The 21,609-nt window shown below is 47.7% G+C and overlaps 1 protein-coding gene across 6 annotated transcripts in view; it reads right to left on the bottom strand.

Annotated features, from left to right (window-relative positions):
* Window positions 1-20,354, bottom strand: part of PITPNM2 (phosphatidylinositol transfer protein membrane associated 2) — a 98,222-nt gene extending 77,868 nt beyond the window's left edge. Inside the window, exon 1 of one of the 6 annotated variants that reach the window (XM_088135237.1) lies at window positions 19,831-20,354. Coding sequence is in view for 5 of the 6 variants with exons in the window: in XM_088135239.1 (XP_087991365.1) it covers window positions 1,752-1,762 (11 nt within the window). In the remaining variant the exon portion in view is untranslated. Of the gene's footprint in view, window positions 1-1,751; window positions 2,189-19,830 lie in introns of those variants that run through there. The other 5 variants (XM_088135239.1, XM_088135236.1, XM_088135240.1 and 2 more) reach the window with 5 other exon arrangements.
* Window positions 20,355-21,609: the final 1,255 nt, after the last annotated feature.

Genomic DNA, 21,609 nt, shown 5'->3' on the forward strand with positions numbered 1-21,609 from the left:
AAAATGACTTTCTCCAAGCTGTTCTTCCCAATTCCTTGCTTTCCCACCTCACGTCCTGTAACTCTGCTCTGAACTGTAGTAAAAAAATATTTAAAAATCGGTAGATCATTTTAATACACGCAGCGGAAGTACTGGCACAGATTTTAAAGCCTATCAAGAGTGTCCCCATGGCTAATTTATTTTTCCAAAAGCTCCTACAGTACAGTAAAGTGAATTTATGTTTCTTTCTCCTTCCCCACCCTTTAAAAAGAAGGGATGTATTTAATTGCCAGTGGGATCAGAAACAATGAAAGCAAATCTTGCCTGAATCCTCATCACTTAAAAAAAAGAATCAGAGGGTTATTTCATTTGAAATATACCTCTCCTAATATAATATATATTATATATTGATATATAATATTATATATATATGATGCAGGCAGGAACAGCATTCACTGAATGGCACAACCAAGTAGCTGGCACTGCGTACAGGAACATCTGCACGGTGTAGGGGCTAGAGCCGGTGTAGAGTCCAGCTGGGAGACTCCACAGAAGGTTGTGGAGGATGACAGGTCTAAGATCCTGTGGGACTTCCAGATCCAGACGGACGTGCAGGTACTGGCCAATCAACCAGAGTCATGGTAGTAGACAAGGACCAGCAGTGGTGATGGAAGTAGCGGTGCCAAGTGAGAGCAACATCAGGAAGGAGGAGCAGGAGAGAAGGACCAGGGCCTGAAGGAGGAACTAGAGAGGATGTGGAAAGTCAAGGCCAAAGGGGACCCCGTGGTGGTGGGAGCACTCGGGGCTGTGACTCCTAAGCTGGGAGAGGGGCTCCCACAGATCCCAGGAGCAACATCAGAGCTCTCTGTCCAGAAGAACTCAGGGCTAGGAACAGCTCAGATCCTGCGCAGGACCCTTCAACTCTCTGGTAGAGGACCCAAAATGGAGGAAGACACAGCCCACCCATAGGGGTGAGAGGGGATTTTAAAAAAATATTATATATTATAATAATATATATTGTATAATTTATATCATATATAAATATATAATGCTTCTCCTAACTGTGAATTGACGGAGTAGGGGAAAAGCCCCACAAAACTCTGTTCTCTTCCCTTTCGTCAGTCACAGCTTTTCCATAAAACTGAACTTTTCCCCACGGCAACCCCAAGCTGTCTTGTTTACATTTTTTCCCCCTCTTTCTTGGAGACACCACAACTAAAGACCAGAAGGACGTGCAACTTAGCCACAATTTTATTTACAGCACCGCAAACCGCAAGGGGAGCAATTGTCCAAGTTTCTCTCCTGGGTCAGAGAGGGCAGAGGAGAAGCGACGGTCAGCCGAGCGGCCGTGATCTTTTACAGATCTTTGGGATCGGTCGTGGATGCTGTACCATGCGAGATTCCATGGCAAGTTACATAACCCAAAATCTCTCAAAAACGACTCTTTTAAAAGCAGTTTTCACCCGAGCAAAGACATTTCTGCTTCTGAATTCTCTTAGAGAAATTACAGTGTCCTAGCTTACTTCTAAAGCCTAAAACAAGATCGCGAGAGTAAGTTCAAGCATCAGATCGTTAATGAATCACCAGTACTGGCTCCCACAACATGAAAAGTGACACATCCTCGTTTCCCCATCACAATGTCTGGATTCACATAACACGTTAACCTGAAACCAACCCAACCCACGATAGGGCTGAAGATGTTAGCAGCATCTATCAAGAAAGTCAATACTTTTGTAGTTTATCAGAAGCTTTACAACTGTTCAGTTTATTACCTGCATCTCATATCTGGTGAAGCCAATAATGCAAAAATCTTTCTCCTCCAATCAGAACCCAAATCACCGCTTCAGGGGCACCACAAAGCCAGGACGCATTAAACCATCATTGAAAACATCCCAACAGCCGCATTAGAAGAGAAGGTAACGGATAAGATGGATGGATAGAATCGGGTATATCACCGGAACATCCCTGGAAGAAAGTGGATTCTCATGAGAAACAGGCTGTGATCTCGCCTAGAGTCACAGGAGTTGGGTTCAGCTTGATAGGACCTCACTAGCTTGGAGAAAAGAGGACCTCTTTGCTTGCTTTGGCTGGACCTGGAAAGACCTTGTGCTGAAGCCTCTCTTCCACGAATTCTCCATCCGTGGTGCAACACAAATGGTAGTGGAGCTCTCAGAGAGGTACTTGAATGAAAACATAACTAAGATTTCAGCTCATAGGACACACTCCGTGAAAAGGATGAGGGTTGCGATGAAATGGATCCCGGCAGGACCGCAAATAGACCATCCCTCCTTAAAGACTTGGCCTCATCTCCTTTCAAGGCCATTTCAGCGGCCAGCCATTGTCAAGTCTTGGAGAGTTCCGTCAGCTAACCTTGTGCAGCGTGACCGTCTTTGGCCCAAATCAGCAGGACTTCTCAACTCACACAAACTGTGTTACACAATGGGTTTGCTTGAAGTTTTTTTTTAAAAAGCAAGAAGGGAAGACAGCGTCCTTGTATTTCTTGTTTCTTGTTTCTTTTTTCGGACAGAGCAAAACACCTTTCTAAACTCCCAGCTGCGTTTTTGTCACGTCTCCGTCCGTTGCTTTTCTTCTCCCTTCTACAACCTGCTGCAAATACAAACAAGATACTCCAGGTGCCCTATTTTTAGAGACCCCGGAGAACGTCAGACACAAGAGTAACTCACAAACAAGCAAAGCTATTTGGCAAGTCTTTCTCCTGGGGCGACAGGAAATACGCAGTCATTTGACACCATGCTCTAAGCCCACAAAGATCACCCACTCTTTCCTCTTCAATTGTAACTACACACCTGCAGTACAGAAGGACCTGTAGACTTTCAGAAATGAGGAGAAACAAGCTTGAAATCAACCTTCTTTGGACCATATGCTTGGAGCCTTCCATCTGTAATTATTTCTTGCCCCACCAGAACAGTCTGATGACCCCAATTTTATCCCCACTCTGCCCTTGTCTTGCTCAGGCCTTCTCCTGCTCTTTTCCACTGCCAAACGTTTGGCCCTTTCTCCTTCCTTTGCCATGCCGTGTAGCATTCCCATTCCCATTATGGAGATGTCTTATAGGGTGAGCTCAATCTTGATTGCCAAGGATAAGTTGACTGATTCTTTAACTATTTACAAGATTTTGAGGCTGCCCCCATCATGCAATTCTTGGGGGGGAGAGTTTCAAGAAAGGAAACCCCTGCAGTACCATAGCATAACTGATCCTAAAAATAATCATCAAAAGAATATTCATCATTGTCTTACATCTGGAGCTAGTGAATTGCACAAAGTCCAAATTGGATTCAGGTTTATGCGATCTGGGCGATGAAGCTACACCACCAGAAGATAGGTTTCCTACAGAATCCTAAATACTGACTTAAAAAGTTAAGATTTAGCATATTCAAGTTAGCCGCCAAGTTAACCACGGAAGGAAACATGGGTACAAAGCAATGTTTGCTACCCTGGAGTAACTACATACCTCTTTTGATGGGGAAAGGGGAGAAGTGGGAGGAAAGGACGTACGTCAGAATATTCCCTCTCCTTATCCTTGCAAACAATACAATCTGTTTTGGAAAAATGAGAATTTCTCGTCACAGTAGCTACAGATGCCCAACATTGTGGAAAGGAACTGAGTCATTTACCCATATTACCAAAGATGCTTCCACCACATTGGGAAGCAGGACCTTAGAGAAAAGGCTTGATGGAAAGCTCTCTTGGACATTTTTGCACCGAGGTTTAGGAATCGCATTAGGAAGGAGACTCCATGAAACGAAAATGCCCACCTGCCCAAACATTTTGGCTCTTTCTCAAACTCTGCATTAAATTACAGAAGCCCCAGAGGTAGGAGAAGAAGAGGCCTATGCGGTGCAATGTTCTTTATGCCTCATTGTAACTGTGGTGAATGCGGGCTTTCATTCATTGCATTTTTAATTTATTTTTAACCCTCCAGGCTGTAAAAATCTCCCGGGAAGCAGGTGGGGCAGAAAGAGGGTTGGATGGCACGGCAGAGGTGCAGAAGTCAATCTTACAAAATCTGCTATGACTTCCTGCCCATTGACAAACCCATTCGAAGGACCCCCTGTGGGGCTGTGCACACCTGTGCTGGCTTGCACAATTTATAGAGCTGCCACACACACCTCCTCTTCCTCCTCCTCTTCCTCCCCTGTTGCAGCCCTTGAGTGCCTTAGGGGCAGAATGCTTGTTTGTCTGTCTGTCTGTCTATCCCAGAGTGACAACTGCAGATCCAAGCATTGTTAGGAACCTGGGGATGGAGAGGGAAGAGGGAAGCAAAAATAAGAATCAGCATTTTCTTCTGCCAGGCTCTCGGTCTCTTGAGAGATACCCACTTAAAGCACCAGAACTTACCCTGGGGACATAAGAGAACCACCCAATGTTTCTCTGCCTTGGAGATATCAAAGCAACTTTGCAGATGGAAATGGTCAGCAGGTGGGGATCCTCCATCCAAGCATCTTAGAGGGAAGCCAGGCTAGCATGACTTACCCCAGCGCAAAATGAGCCTCAGAGCAGGGGCTCGCTGGGCTAACTGCTCCAGGGCAAAGGAAAGGGAGGTCGGGGAGGGTTTGGGGGAGAGCCCATCCCCTGGAGATCCCGCAGATACCCCCCACAACGCTGGAAATGCACGACGTGACAGCAGCCAGCAAAAGGAGCCCCAGAGGGATTTTGACACGCGGTGACTCATCCTCCTCTCTTTTCAACAAATGGAAATTCAAGTGGGGAGGAGGTAGAAGAACGCAGAGGACGCTGACCCCCACCCTTGTGTCTTCCGTCTCTGCTCCGTCCACACAAACATCTCGATCTGAAAACCACCATTTCAAATACACGTTTTGTTTTGTTTTTAATATGGAATCGATCCCTGATATAGAAGGATCTGGGGCCTGCCTGATGGTTGGGATTCCAACTGCCCTAATCCCTTGCCACTGACCGGGCTAGCTGAGGATGATGGGAGTTGCCTCAGACAGGTTCCTGGTCTACAGGACTTACTACCTCCCTGCTCTTTGCAGACCTCACTCTTTGAGAAAGTGAAGCTGCGTCTCATGCTATTTCCACACCACCGTGGTTTTCATTTCCCAAACCCATCGAAGCAAGCTGAAGGCAATCTGTGATGGCTGACTTGAGATGCTGAGAACCAGGAGCGAAGGTTTATTTATTTTATTTATTTATATATCACATTTATGTAGCTGCCCATCTCACACAAGGCGACTCTGGGGGAGCTATATAAATGTGAGATTGTTGCTCACTTCAGAAATCTCTCAGCTCCTCACTGCTATACCACACAAGAGAAAGATCCCCCCCCCCGCTGCTTTGCACACTCACTGCTCCTATTGAAAAGAAGGGGGAAAGTGAACAAATTCTTCTCACTTCCTCTGGACTACCAAGACGGAGCTGCAAGGCAACCAAGCCACCATTCCCTTTGTAAGACCCAAACCTCAGGAACTGGGAAGAAAAGGAATGAGTCCAGTTTCCTTTCAATGGGAACACGGAGAGTTTCTGTGGAGAGTAAGGATGTGCAGGAAGCCTAGGCAAAGGGGGCTGAAACATTTTTTAAGTCCAGGACAAGATAAATTCAGAAGCAACTCAGGCAGACACCTCCCTAATTCACTAGAGCAGTGTTTCTCAACCTTGCAACTTTAAGAGGTGTGGACTTTGACTCCCAGAATTCCCCAGCCAGCCATGCTGGCTGGGGGATTCTGGGAGTCGAAGTCCACACCTCTTAAAGTTGCCAAGGTTGAGAAATACTGCATTAGAGTATAGGAAGGGGTGAGGTCCAGCACAATCAGACTTCCAAGAGTCCATTATTCTTGACCATCTCAATAAAGCAGTTTTAGGCTTCCCGTGGAGTGGATTTCCTGCTCTGGTCTACCTCGTGGGGCCAACAGGTGCCTTTTCTCAAAGCATCCTTGGCCCTAAAAGAATATCCAGAAAAGAACATCTTTTGGAAGACGGGATAGTGCACCTATTTATTCAACTCTTCTGGAATAAAAGATAGGACATGTTCCGGACGGGAGAAGCAAATTTCCGCATAGGATACGGAGAAAGCCTGAATTTTAGCTTTCATCCTCCCTTCCCCCCACCCCACACCTGCTCTCCCCCTGAAGACCTTTTATTTGCACCTCTGATTCTTCCTGCATTAATGTGCCAATTTTATCTCATTTGTGATAAACTCCACCTGCTTCCCAACATGTTCAGCCTCCTGTTTCTCTAGGGGGAAAAAAACCCAGCAAACGAAGCGTGCTTTCATGTTCTCGCTGTCGTCCCCCCCATCCCCTATCCATGTATGTCTTGGCTCCACATTATTTTAAAAGAACTAAGCCTTCACAGGAATTTAACTAATTGGTGCCAACTGGAATGCCATGAAAACAGAACTAAAAATAAGGTCCTTTTCTAGGGCTTGGGGTAGGTAGGAGACCAGAGAATTTTGGTAGATGGTTTGGACATTTAAAATGCACCATGGGAATCTCGTACTTGGCCACAGAATTTTTCAAACCACTGTGAAGCGCAAGGGGGGTCAGGCTGAAATTGCACCGGGCAATCCATGATAGATGATGCCAGATGATGGAGCCCCTTCCCATCTTTGGAAGTGAGAAGGTGAAGAAGGGGGCGTCTTGAAGGAAGGGTGAACTTAGGGGAAAGAAAGAGGTCCAGCCATGGCCAAGACATCACTTTATGTTCTCCATAACTCCCTGTAGGGACATCATGTTGGGAAAATGGAGGAGGTCAACAGCTGATTGGAATGTGGATTTTATTTTATTTTTAAGAGGGGCATCAGCATTTAAGGGGATCAGCTATGAATGACTTTTGAATTCAGACCTATTTTCAAAGGCTCTAAGCTGGTGTGGAAGACTTAGTTATTCTTGAACAGTTCAAGAGCGTCACATGATACAAAAACTTTGGCCAAGGAGTCACTCATAGGCCATTCTAGGTTTCTCCTTCCTTCCTTCCTTCCTTCCTTCCTTCCTTCCTTCCTTCCTTCCTTCCTTCCTTCCTTCCTTCCTTCCTTCCTTCCTTCCTTCCTTCCTTCCTTCCTTCCTTCCTTCCTTCCTTCCTTCTTTCCAATACTTCTCCCAAAACAGACTATTCCCTTCCATTCCTTTCAAGATCCCCATCCAAGATGGCATCTACTGGCTTTTACTTATACTCAAGAATAAACAAACAATGTTATAATTGATTTTGAGGTTTTATTACATTGTGCAATTGTGGTATTTTATTGATTTTATCGAAGTGGCTTTTGATTTATACTGTGAACCGCCGCGTGCAGGCTGGCTTCGGAGTGAGCACATTATAAATTTGACGAATGACTAACAGAGAACAGTTTGCAGCAAAGGGTTTTGTCTGGAACCAGCAACTGTAGAGTTTGCAAGGAAGCTGTTTTTGTTCTCTTATCCCTAGACGACGGCGGTTTAACTCACAGCTAGCCTGAAAAATCTCCCGCTGCAACACCAACTCTGGACCTGAAACCGGACGTAAGACTTCAGGTGAAATATAACTTAAACAGAATGGAATAGCACTGTTATCTAGACACGAACATCTGAGCCAGGGACTTCTCTTTTTCCAAATGAAAGTTCTCCAAGATCAATCATTCAACCCAGCACATGATGTCGAGGGAAATCTGCATCCTTGCACATATGAGGCCCTTTCCAGTGAGTAAAACATGACAACTCCCAAGAGTTGCATTGTGAGCTCCTACAAACACACAGAAGTTCCTTATCTAAGGTGCAACATTCAAAGGAGAGCACTGAAGCCCTGTTATTTTAACCAGTATACCTAGAACCAGTATCAAGAATACGTTATTGGTTTTCTCAGCTACGTTTCACATGTCTGAGACCTGAGCTGTGGCTGAAATGAAAACGGCCGGGGCTGATCGTAGCCCCAGCAAGGGGGAATAATCCCCTCTTTCAGAATTGCCTCCGGTCCGAACTCCCCAGCGAACAAAAGCGAATTTGCTATCCCGTGCAGAATTTGGCCCAGAATGGCCTAGAATGAGAGCCACGCTTTTATCTGCCTCAAGTAAGCACAATGCAAGTTTTTTCTTCGCAAAAATAAGCTTGAGAATAGGCAGGTTTTCCCAAACCGTCAGCACTATGGTAAAGATTGAAAAAAACAAAAAACCAGTGGCATTTGGGTTTCAAAAGCAAACCAGCAGGTCCTTCCATCCACAAACTGGAAATTTAGCTAAAGAGCACCCCACAACTTTGCTGGGGGGGGGGGGTGGAAGGATCCTAAGAACCTTAAAGAGTTATTCAGCCCCACAGCAGAAAACACCGTGTTGGAGAACTAGAAATAAGAGAGACTCTTAAAGACAGCTTGTGTTACTCACTAGAGAGACCACAGCCAATGCTGCTATTTTTAAGAACCACTTCTCTTCAGCATGTGGTGACTGCACAATACCGAAAAGCTACATTTAAAAATACATTTAAAAAAAAACAAGAAGAAGAAGAAGAAGAAGAAACACCAAAAATACAGCCGTTCCTACAGAATCGAAATCGCAGGAACAAAGAGGGAGGAAGAATGTTCTCGAACAGGGCCAAGTTTGAAATGGACAGGTGGGGCAGGGGTACAGGTCCCCAACCTGAACGTTCCGGACTACAACTCCCATCAGCTCCACTCTCCTGGGATAAGAGTTGAAATCCAACCTGTTGGGAGGGGGCCAAAGTGGCAAAACCTGCCGTGGGGCAATAACAATAACAACAACAACATCTGGAGAAAATCACAAAATATAAAGACCTGCAAATAGAAGTAGAATGACCATGGCAAAAGAAAGCAAAGGTAGTCCCAACAGTTATAGGCGCCTTGGGTGCAGCCCCAAAACACCTGGAGCACCGCTGGAAGACCCTCGGCCTTGACAAAATCACCATCAGTCCATTGTCAAGGACAGCTTGACTTGGAACAGTTTATATCCTGTGACGATACCTTTAGCACCATCAAACAACATCTGCCTATCCCAAGTCCTTGGGAAGGACTCGATAGGACGACAAAAATGCAGTCTAAACATCTGGCTGACCGTGCGACCCACCATAATAATAATAATAATAATAATTTATTATTATTATTATTATTATTATTATTATTATTATTATTATTCCGCTGAGGTACCAGTCGTGATTGGAGTCCTTGGAGCAACACCTAAAGGACTCCCTCAATATTTGGAAATGTTGAATTTATCAGACCTGAACACCCTAATTTTACCCAAAAAACAAAGAACCCCACCCTGCTAGGAACTGCCTACCTTCTCAGACGTCACCTTAATAATTCTTAGGTCCTTGGTTAGGACTTGAATTATTAGGCTTCTACCAGTTTTAGACTGTGAATTTAATTGTAGATTGCTACTACTACTATTACTACTACTACCAATAATAATAATAACCACCACCTCCTGTAACTTTGGGCTGCCCCAGGGCCACCTCCATTAGCTGTCCAAAATCCTCAACCGCTCTCAAAACCTTCCATCCTAAACTTAGAGATGCCTGTTTCAACCTGATACCTTCTGGATCTCCCAGCCCCCACCATGACCACCTGTTTGGACATCCTCCAGCTTGGAATACCCAGACTTACATGTTTTGCTTCGTTTTAGGCCATAATTACTACCTTATTTTGCTATTGTACACCTGGACCCACACCACCTTTCCTGTCCTCCAGCCTTGGCACCTTCCAGATGTGTGGACCTCAACTCCCAGAATTCTCCAGGCCACGTGGCCACTGCTGAGAATTCTCCGAGTTGAAATCCATGCATGACCTCATTGCCCATCATCTCCTAGGAGAGGAAACGGATTGTACTCTATCCTCTCCAACACAACTGAGAGCCAGCTGTACAGCTGAAATCTTACTCAAGGTTCAAACTGGAGAAAGGAAGCTTAGAAGATGACTTTGAGTCCAGCCACCTCCAGAGTAATAGGAAGACATTTTACGAGGGGTTAGAAGGATGGTATATAAAATCACAAGGACTGTTGAACGCCCAGATTTTCATCTCATCTTCTGAGCATCCGCAAAGACAAAGGGGGAAAACGCAAGTCCCTACTTTCACCCGTGGAAAGAGAGGCGAAGGAGGTGAGATATTTATTATTACCATTATAGAAACATCCACAACCAGCTGACAGCCTGAGCGATAGCCGGGAGATAGAAAATATTGGATTTCATTTCTGTTTCATCCATGATAAACACCAAGTTGCCTCTATTTGTACAAAGAGAAGGATGGAAAAGAGATTAAACAGAAAAGTAGCATTAAGATAAGTAACTCACCCACATGGAGAAACAATGTGTCAGTTCTTTCTAAAATAAGGATACATTTTATCTATCTATCTATCTATCTATCTATCTATCTATCTATCTATCTATCTATCTATCTATCTATCTATCCATCCATCCATCCATCCATCCATCCATCCATCCACACACACACACACACAGGCATAGCATACAAGGAGAAAAAATGCTAAGCATATTGCATTTTCTCTTTCAACAAGTGCAATCTGGAAATCTGGGGGGGGGGGTTAATCCCAACCTGGCCGTTGGGCCTCCGTTTGGGGAAATTCATCCAGGTGGCCTCAGCCAAATCCTGGGGAACACGGCGCTTTGAACCCCAAACTAGCTTTGCAGAACCGCCCTGCCCTTAAGGCGACTACAGTGGCAATCTTTGGCGATACCATTCAAGATACAGGAGAAATATCCCATTGTTCTGTGTTCAGGTCTTCCTGTTTAATAGCCTGCCCTTTTTTATTTTTTAAATGTTGCTGCACAGGCCGAGATACCCAAGACAAGGTCTCTCTCTCAAAATGTTTCCAATGATGAGGTTCCCTTTTCCTGCACCAACAGGGTAGCCCTGTTTCTGTTTGAGAGCTGGAAATGTTATTGTCATTGTCTGTTTTAGAAATCTGGCCTTTGCCAGGTATGGCTGAATGACCAGGCCTCCCCAAGAGATTAACTGAGGACAACACCTGAACAATAAATCATACAGAGATGCAGCAGGCAGCCTCTTCTAAGAGTCTATACCCATGCTTCCCAAATTTGGCAACTTTAAGATGCATGGACTTCAACTCCCAGAATTCCCCATGGTGGCTGGGGAATTCTGGGAGTTGAAGTCCACACATCTTACAAGAAAAATTTAGATAAATAACTCATTTTTTCCACAAAACAAGGCCTGGGACCCAGACTCAGAGCACAATGGGGAGATGATCAGCTTACTAGGCTGGCAGGGACCTGGATGGAGACATTTTTCGGCATCTTTTCTAATGGCCTTGCAAGTTCGACCTGACGCCGAGGCCATATAGTAGCGCCAGAAAATGTCTCTGCTTGACAACATCAGCATAAGCCCTCAGACAAGCCTGTGACTCACTGGCAGATTTTCCAAAGATGACTCACCTGTTTGAAAAGCCACATGGCTGCAAGCTGACTTGGGGGTTTTGGCACAACCGTAGGAGAAAAAGCAAAAGGTCTTCCATTACCCGTAGTGAATTATACACCCTGGGGTGGAAAAGCTCTGACCTGGAGCTGAACCAGGTTAAATGACAGGGAAGGGGAGAAGAGAAGAAAAACTCGGCTCAGCCATCCCGTTGCATATTAAGCTTCCTTCCAAGGAAAATTCTACTTTTTTTCAAACGAGTGCTAGGCTGAAAATCACCCAGCTCCCCACTTTGCTTTCTAGGACCAATTTAGGGTACAAACGAGTCGAGAAGGCAACTGTTTGCCTTTTAAGAAGGAAGCTAATTCAGCCTAAAAATTAAGACGAGTGCCAGTAAACATGATAGAAATTCTACACGGACGGGGAGAAGATACAGAGAGATGCATTTTCCTGCATGCGGTTCAGACATTTGCACCCCAAACCCCAACAACTTGATTCAGCAACCTGGTTAAAAGGTTGCCATTGTGCACACTGCTTCGAATGACTTCTGCAACCTCTGCTGGGTGGTGGAAGGGGAATTCGTTGCAGGCCCTTCAACGGTGGACGCTCCCCTCTTTGCAACCGGCTTGTGTTGCTTTAAAACAAGATTAATATTGGGGGGGGGAACCACCAGAGTTCTGTTAAATGAATGTTCCAGCCCCCAAAGGTCCACCAGCACTGCAATTTGGCTAACAGGCCGCTCTTCGTGGGCCACGGTCGGAGGCGATGCCTCTCCCCTGAAACAGATGTGAAAAAGCATTGATGGGGATGGACGTCTTCTACCCCAAGCCCAAGGAAACATTTGCAGGACGTGCAACGCGGTGGTATCCTTCTCCTGGGCGGCCTCCAACGTCGGCCACAGGACATGCCCAGGGGTGGTGTGGGGGGGGCGTCTGTTCTTTTTCTCTTGACGTCACAGCCTTTTCTGAACACAGCTGTCCAAACAGATGCCTCCCCAAACCGAGCGTGCGTGCCTCAAGTGCCGGACTGGATCCTTTGCACTCTGCTTGGAGGAACCTACCCCCAAGACCCCCGTCCCCCGGGGGGGGCAATCTGAAAATGCATCTTTCTGCAGCCCCCCCATTGAACAGCGGGCAACACAGCCATTCTGTCCACATATCAGTAAAGTGGAAAACAGTTGCGCAAGCTGGGTTTGTCTTGGCCACACGTTCCCACCATACCCCAGGTCACCAAAGGAACCTGTTTCCTGGGTTCACCCAAGAGACAGAATCCTCCGTTTAAGGAAACGAGAGGGCTTCGCACAACACATTAAGCCTCACACCCATGCAAACACACTAGCCAGCCACGGGTTATTACAGTGTTTCTCAACCGTGGCAACTTTAAATGGGTGGACTTCAACTCCCAGAATTCCCCAGCCAGAGTTGAAGTCCACCCAGGCCGGCTGGGGAATTCTGGGAGTTGAAGTCCACCCATCTTAAAGTTGCCACGGTTGAGAAACACTCAAGCTCATTAGCCTTTTGAGTTTAGCTGATCAGGTAGATGGGAATGGCTTAATCCAAAAAAAACGGGTCCTCCGCCGAGTCCGACAAGGAGTCCAAAATATGGGGAGGATTGCAATCCCAGAATGTTAAATTTGCCCGGTAACAGGAACAAATTAAATCTCTCCTAGTCATTTGCCACCTCCAGCTATACAGAGCCGGCTGTTCCCCCCACCTCGCCCCGCGCCACGGCTGTTTCTTGTTTTGCTTCGTTTTTTTAAGAACAGTTTTGCAGAATCGTTTCTCGTACAAAATAATTACTGGGAACTTACGAGTAAACAATAGGCGAGTTCTGCCAGAGCACTGGAACAAAACAGCAGGTACACAGCATAATACAGTTTGGGGGGGGGGGGGGGAAGCAGGTCACGCGCTGGGAAAGAGAATATAGTTGGTGGTTTAGATGCAAAAGGAAATATTAGTGGCTGCACAGGGCTTCGGCAGCGAGGGGGACGGGATCTGGCCTCAGCGAAACTCTTTCCTGAAGATAATTGCATTACTCCGGTGAAAGGGCGACGCGAGACACGCAAAGGAAAAAGGCACTAACGGATGGTCTTTTTTCAAAAGCAAAAGGAATGTGGGGGGGGGGGGGTGGAAGGAAAAGAGTTATCCAAGGCTGGCTCCGAGATTGGAAGAAAGGCTCCAGGTATAAAGAACCCAAGGAGGACCCTCTGCTTTGGGGGCTAGGATTCGGCCTCCCGATCTTCTGAATCTTTGAAATAAGGTTAGGAGAGAGGGAAAACGCTCTTGGAATGGCAACAGCCCTCACTTCCTGGCCCCACCCTTGGCCCCACTTTCTGAGGCTCGCTCCTTCCTACCTGGGGATGTGCTCCATTATTTAAAGAGAAGAAGAAAATAACGTCCATTACAAGGAAAGGATTCCTCCAGGAACCTTGAAAGGGTTCACACCAACTTTTTTACCATAGCTGACCAACTGCAGGTCTTTGCTGAACTGCAGAGCAAGGAGGGACCCACACACACACACCCCGCCTGCATCCGGACCTTTTAGAAAATTACCAACCAATTCTTCCCCTCCTTGTCAGGGACTGCATTTTAAGAAAAGCTTGCAGAATATTTCTGGACACCTTGAAAACTCAGAGCTCCTTTCTTTAGCCAGACTCGGGGGGCAAATGGGAAGAGTCTGCCCGCAAAGATTCAGTACTAGAGGTTACCCCCCCAGTTGGTTAGAGAAAGGCTTGGGGGCAGCGGTGACTAGATCTGTTTGGACTGTCCTTGTTCATTTCACTGACCACTGAGATGAAAAGGGGGACTCAGCCAGGCTGAAGCTTTAGGGGAAAATATCCAAAGTAACAACTCATTATGATATGTGCTGAACCAAACAGTCATAAAGAGGAAGCAAGTTTTTGAGTTAATCAAGATTCATTATTGGCCCAGGAAGAATATTTCCCTCCCTCCCTCCCTTCTCTCCTTCCCCTCCCTCCCTTCCTTTTTTCCTTCCCCTTTGTTCCTTCCTTCCTTCCTTCCTTCCTTTTCCTTTGTTCCTTCCTTCCCCTTCCTTTCTTTTTTCCTTCCCCTTCCCCTTCCTTCTTGAAGGAACTAGGGCAATTAAAATCCACATTAATTTTTTTTAACACAGAATGTAAGGCATTTACACAAATTAGTTTACATTTTGTAGCTGTAAAAACAGGAGGGGGAGAAGTTCTCAAAGCCAGAAGGATGTTGAGCTGTTCTCTTTTCGAAAATTTAAACCCCTGCCGTTCTCTGGATCAGCAGCAGGAAGCAAATCAGAAGGGAATGTTGAAAGTTAATTTTACCTGCAGAAATGTCTCTGGTGCCTTCGAGGCAACAAAAGCAAGCGAGACGCCTTGAGGGTCTAAAAAAATATATCAACGGATTTCAGCAGGGGAAGAGTTTTCATCTGACTTGGGGAGGAGAGGTCTGTGGCCAAAGAACTTGTCGGTTAAAAAAGATGGTCAAAAGGAGACGGCTAAGATAACTTTGCAATGCAAGATAAAGAACCTGATAACAACTTTAACACTGCATGTGTAGAAGCCAACTTTCTAACAGGAGAGGAGTTTTATTACAATTCTGGTTTCTGGCCACAACCAAGGATGGTGCAAAACAGGGGATCCATATTGCTTTCTCTCCTTCCCTGCCTTCTTCTGCCTCGGACAGACGCTTCAGTCTCTCCCACAATAGGGTCGGCTCTTAGGAGGATGAAAACATGCAGGCCGCTGATCTCCACTAGAATCCAACCCTCAGGGTTAGGAAGAGCAGAAGTCTGAATACATATAGTGAATATATAAACCAACTCATAGCAGGACAAGAGGAGGATTTTGAGAAGAGTCTTACAGGAAGGATGTAAGAATAGCTGTTGACATAGGGCTGAGAAATGTTTAGAGTGAGAGAAAAACAATAGGGACCTTTGAAGTGCCAATCTGGAGATGGCTACTAAGACGACAAGACCCATGGACCACAAGAAGGATGGATGAATCAATTAGTCCTGGAGCAAAGAGAACCTCACCTACCCTGGGTACGTGATGGACTAGAAAAAACTACTCTCCTTGGCAAGACTGAAAGATGTAGAAGACAAAGATGAGAAGGATGCATGGGTTCAGGAACATCACTGGAGTGTCCCTGGGAGCACTGTAGATTCTCACCAGGAATAGGATCGGATGGAGGACATTTGAGTCCCCAGGAGCTGGGTTCAACTGGATAGCACCCAACTCAAGATTTCGCATTGGTTGGAACTCCAAATATTGGAATGTTTAGAGAGCTTTATCCTGGGTCACAAAAATGGTCAAAGTCTTCTTTCCTGACCTGTGCGATGCCTGTTGCAGCACGCTCGCTACAACTCTGGAGGACAACTCCTTCATCTTTCACTGTCTCCCCTTCACCCTCCCATCAGCCTAAAATTAGGAAACGGAGAAGAACTCCCACAGACCAGATGGTCCCCCAAATGACAGTAAACGTTTGGGCTGTGAGCTGCACAGCCTTGGTGAACACATGGAAACAGGCTGGGAGAAGCAGAACGTGAAATGAAATCCAAAATGGTGTGACCTAGTAAGAAACGGTTGTTCCAAAGTGCCTGCATTCAAGAGCCTCCATTTTAGGAGTGGAAAACCAGAGGCTCTTCTAGCCAAGAGACCAGAAGAAGATAGTTATAGCATGATCTCACCTGACCTCCCCAAACTGGTACCTTTCAGATGGTCACCAAGTCTGGGATTATGGGAGTTGATGGCTAACTCATTCAGAGGGCTGTAAGCTGGGAAAAGCTGATCTAACACAGACTGGGCTCACACATTACATTAAAACATGGTGGGTTAAACCTTGGATAAGGCAGAAAAACAGGGTTCGCATGACACAAAGTCAGATCAAATCAACAAACCATGATGGCTTATTTGTTACTTGAATCCACCCATATTGTTTCATTCACAGGACTTGTTCACAGTGTTATGGAAAACCTACAGCCCAGATAGTCTGGATGAGAAAGTCAAGGATTCCTCTAAATACCAGGAAAGAGGGTTCCCGCCATGTCCCTATGACAGTCTCTCTCGATGTTGGCAACTCCCAGACATGAGGACTTCAACTCCCAGAATTCCCCAACCAGCATGCTGACTGGGGAATTCTGGGAGTTGAAGTCCACATGTCTTAAAGTTACCAAGATTAAGAAATACTGCAGTATGATTTCCATCTTTTCTTTGCCTTCCCATCAAGCTCCTGAAATCCTGCTCACCTCAATGCAGTTAAATGATTTAGCAACCCCCGAGGCAGAAACAAAGCATGTGCTTGCCCTCAAAAGAAGAAACCAGGAATTGATCCTTGGAGAAATGTTTCCTTGGGAAAACAAAGTCGGACTCCTTCCCAGTTCATGTAATCTCAGTTGTTTAAACTTAGTTCTAATCAATGAAATCCACAGATGTTTGGAATCTGCTATCAAGGAGGAAAAACAGGCTTACTCAGTCATGAGATGGTCCTGCAGAGATATGAGTCAAAAGGGCTGCCATCTTAGAAGAGGCATTCCTGGCCCTAAACAGAGATACCTCTTCTAAGACATTCTTCAGCAGCAGTCTCCCCCCCCCCTCTTGAGATTACAGCAAATCATTTTTTATAAAAGGTGCCTGGGAAGACACATTTGAAACTAATTCAAGTTTGTAGTCCTAATCAGCAACTCTTCTCTGGGAGCATCCACTCAACTCCATGAGTAATGTATTTAAGGATGAAAAGAACACAGAAGTAAATGGGAAGTCTACCAGTTGGCTTGAAAGGCAGGCAGAAAGATGAAGCATAAATCAGAAGAAAAGAGGAGGAACAGGAGAAATATTTGTTCCAAGTATTAGAAGATTGGATAAAGGGTACAAGCGCTTGGAAAGGATCATTACATCCCACTACGAATTAAAAACACTCCCTGTGTAACATTATCTGCATTGCCCAAAGCTAAAAGGAAAGAGACTGCTTCTAAACAAATCTTAACCACCTCACTACAAGGCCGCTTAATTTATATGCAGATGAATTTCAGCATTTAAACAACTATGGCCAAATTGCCAAATCTTTGAGTAATAAAACCATGGTGACCGTGATACCCGTAGATACAGCTTCAGTTCAGCACCTGCCTTGGATTGTTCTTTACCAGGGAGAACAATTGACAATGCAATTCTTAATTCTCCAATTGAGGTAGAGAGAAATAATTACCTTTTTTTTTAAAAAAAAAAAGAACAAACAGCTGTTACCAAAAGCCATTCAAAATGGCTCCAGAAGCAACCGAGGACCATTAAGGGGAGAATGCAAGACTTAAAAATAAAACTTTTTTTTTTTTTTTGCAACTCTCAAGACAGCTGTGCACAGCTATGTTCATTAAAGCTAGCATCCGCTGGGCATTTAATTAAAAAGTTGGTTATGAGGCTTTAAATATGATTAACAAACAAAACAAGCTATGGGATTTTGATGGGTCTTTTGAGAAGGTGAAGAAAGTTAATTGCTTGCTTCAGTTTTTCCCTCCCAAAGTTTTAGCAACAGCTACTTTCTTCCCCCTGATGTTTTACATCTCCCTAGTTTTTTTTTTTTTTAATTAAAGTGCTAGGGAGCTAACAACTCTTATAATGAATTGGTTATATTGCCCTGCCAGAATTTCATGTCTGTGTTTCAGTCTTTGTGGGTTGTCATGGTGGCCTCTCGGCTCAGAAAGCAACCTTGCAATTTATTCCCTTTACCCTCAAAGCAGCTGGCGGTATATTCTCTTCTGAGCCAGTTTGGAAGAACACACATGTAATATAAACGAATAACAAGTAGAAAATATCAGATACAGAACTCAAAATAGCAACCTTGGGTAAGATAAAATGGTCAGATCCCAGAATGAGTTGACCGCCCGTGGAATTCATGTGAATTTCGTTTCTTTTTCCCCACTGAATTATTCCTTTCTCTCCTTCAGGTTGATTGAACCTGGCTGATTTGAAAAACCAGGCAGGCTCAGACCGGGCAAGTCCTTGGATGGGACACCACCAGGAAATTCCTGATTTGTAGACCAGACTGGGAAGCCATAAAACATGGCAGAAGGAAGCCACGGTGAACCATTTTTGTCTTACTACCAAGAAAAGCATATGGTATCTAAAAGGAAAAAACCCGAGTCACACAAATCTAGCTGTGGACTGATCATTTTCTTGCTCTTCTTGCCAAAAGGTTAAGAAGGAGGAAGCCAGCAGGGGAGAGACCACTGTTGTTTGCAAAGCAAAGGGAAACAGACAATCGGAAGCGCAATTCTACACCAGTGAGATGCAAAGACATTCCCAAATCAATTTTTCTTCCTTTGGCCTCTTCCTGTGTAGAACGGCAGCTTACGTGTCTGTCCCTGCATTACTTAATTAAATTCCTCAACCAAAAAAAAAAAAAAAGAATAAAATGCTTTGGTTGCACCCCAATGTGAAGTCCAAAACCAGCTGATTTGGTTCCGGTTCAGTGTGTTGTGTGAACTCATGATTAAACCATGACTAACGGGATTTATTTAGGCCACGTGCTGAACCACACAGACTTAAGAGCGGCTGGCTTAGCTAAACTACTAAGCCAAGACTGAGAACTCCCACTGGATATGCCTTGCCTGTCTCTGCAAAACAGCCACGATCTCCTCCCAGGCGAAAAATCTTATTCTGATTTTTCTCTCGTTGTTTTGTCACCCCTGGCGAGGAAAGACAGAAGCAGGGAGAGGATAGAGGTCAGCTGGACGGCCCTCCGCTCGCCTATGGTCAGTGCACCGAACAGGCAGGTCGATGGCAACCGCCGCCTCTCAAACCCACATCCGGCTGACGACTCCCCTAACCACCTTTATCAAGCCTTCACGATTGCTTTTCTTGACAAAGAAAACCGAAGCGAAGAGGCTGCTGGGGGGGATGCCTTGAGATTCATCACCATTCCAAGGCAGCGGCACCCCTCCAAATCTAAATCTAAATCTATCTGGAGAAACAGCAGCAGCAGCTGCTGGAGCAAGAGAACGGGATGGTCCGCCCCGAGGACCTTGCTGAATTCCAGGTGCGGCGGCTGCAGATCAGGGGGGCCAAACGGGCCATCCGGGGGTCGCAGCGGGGCCCGCGCCCTCCCTCCGGCCCCAAGTGGACGGGGCCCGAAACGCGGCCCCGGGGTTCGCAAGGGGCCAGGGCTGCCTGGGCCGAAGAGACGCTCCGGAGCCCGGCCGGCCGGCCGGCCGGACCCTCCCCTCGGGGATGGAAGTTACGCGCCCCTGCTCGGCTCCACTCTTCGCCGCGGCGGGCGGGTCGGTCCAGCAGAGCCGGCGCCCCCGCCCCAGCACCACGGCCGGGGCCCGCGCCTGTCCCGCGCCTCCCCAAGCCCCGCTCGACCCACCGCCCGACCCCGCGCGGGGCAGCGCCCGAGCAACTTCTGCCGCAGGAGCCTCGCGCAGGGCAGGGCAGGGCAGGGCAGGACAGGACAGGGCGACCCTTCCCTTCCCTTCCCTTCCCTTCCCTTCCTCCCCGCCCGGCCCCGGCGGGGCGGATGACTCACCTCCGCGCCCGGGCATCGCTTCTTGGGGTTCCCCGGCCGGCAGGCCCCGCGCTCGCCTCCTGCTGCCGCCGCTGCTCCGCCGCCGCCGGCCCCGGGCGAGCGGTGGCGGCCGCGCTCGCCTTCAGCTGGCCCGGGCAGGGCGCGCAACGCGCCTCCTCCGCCGGCGGGGCTTGGCCACGCGGCTCCTCCCGCCGCCCCCGCGTCCGCCAGGGCGCCCCGCGGGCTAGCGCGACTCCCGCGCCGGGGCGCACGGGCTGCGGCGGGCTCCGCGGCCGGCGGCGCCCGCCCGCCCTGCGGGCTCCATGCAAGAGGCGCGGGCGCGCCCAGCGGGCCGGGCAGCGCCGGCCGTGCGCCCCTCTCAGCAGCGCCGCCGCCGCCGCCCCCTCCTCTTCGTTCGCCGGCCCTGCTGCGGCGGCGGCGGCGGCGGCGGCGGCGGCGGCGACCGGTTTGACAGCTCCTGCTGGACGGCCGCGGCGGCTCCCACTTCCTCCTGCTTTGCGCGCATTCCCGCTCCGCCGCCGCCGCCGCGAGCGCAGCTGGGTTGCTCCAGCTGCGCCGGGCCAGAGGCGGCCCTGCCGCGGCCCCTGCCGGCCGCCGCGCGAACTGCAGCTGCGCTCGACCCCCGCCCGAAGCCTGGCGCGCCCCTCCCGCCTCGGAGCGAGCGCTTGGGGTCCCTGGGAAAGCGCGGGGCGGGGAGGCTGCCCACACCCCCGGCCTGGCCCAGCCCGGCCCGGCCCGTCTCCGACGGCCTCTGCCCCGGGGTTGGGGGTGATGGGCGGGGGGCATCCCCCACCTCTGGAGAAGACAGCTATGCCTGGAAGGGAGGGCACACCCGAGCTGGGCCACACTACGCGGTCAGCAATGCTTTTCCATTCGCGATCACCGGCCTCGCAGAAGAACCCAAACCCTGGTTTGTTTTGTGGTGGGTTTTGGGATAAAACAAAGTTGGCTGGATTCGTCCAATACCTGTAAAGTCAGGGGAAAAAAAAGTTGCAGCTGATTGAGGGGTCCTTTGGGGCCAGAATGAAACCTTGCCCAGGTACCATGGGGTCCAGGGATCTGCTGCCTGGGGTTCAACACCCACAGCTTGCCCAGCCATACAGTGGTGGGCATTGAAGGACCCCGGAAGCCCCTCGATGCCCTCCAAGAAACGATTGCAAGAAAAGAACCAAGCTCAGAGAACCCCAAGGACTCCAGAGTTTAATTTTTCTCATGAGGGCGAGTGGCCGTTTTTGCCTTGCCCCGACTGCTCTGCCAGTTTCCCTGGATTAAATCCCCCAGGTTTGGCCCCATAAACGGGAACCTCTTAAATAGCAGAGAATCTGGGCACTGAGTCGCCACAGCTCTGCAGATGAAGCACCAGGGGCAGAGAGAAAGAGAACCGGGAACACTTTGGTGGGGGGATATTGGGCACCGCACGCTCCAGACAAGGTTGACACAAAGTTTGGGGCAATTATTGAACAGCCCAACTGGATTTGTGAAGGAACAGTATAAGCGTGTTGCATTTTACCCAACATTTTCAACTGAAAACACTCTTAAAAACTTACTGAGAAATGAATCGCCGGTGCAGGCAATCTCTTCCTTGTGCAAGAAAAAGCAGAGATTTTCTACATTTCTTGCTGCAAAAACTGACCCAGCAAATGGAGCTTCTTTTCAGTATCCAATCCAGAAACCCCAATGCAATCTTTCCATCAAAAAAAAGTGTGAGTTTTTCTGCACCGGATCAACCACACCTGGGCTGGGTTCCCGCCCTGCACTCAGCGGTCAGGTGGTTTCTGT

Source organism: Python bivittatus, unplaced genomic scaffold, assembly GCF_059951505.1.
Source record: "Python bivittatus isolate LINGU-HERP-01145 unplaced genomic scaffold, Pbiv_v1 ctg000100_np1212, whole genome shotgun sequence".
In the NCBI taxonomy this organism is placed as follows: Eukaryota; Metazoa; Chordata; class Lepidosauria; order Squamata; family Pythonidae; genus Python; species Python bivittatus.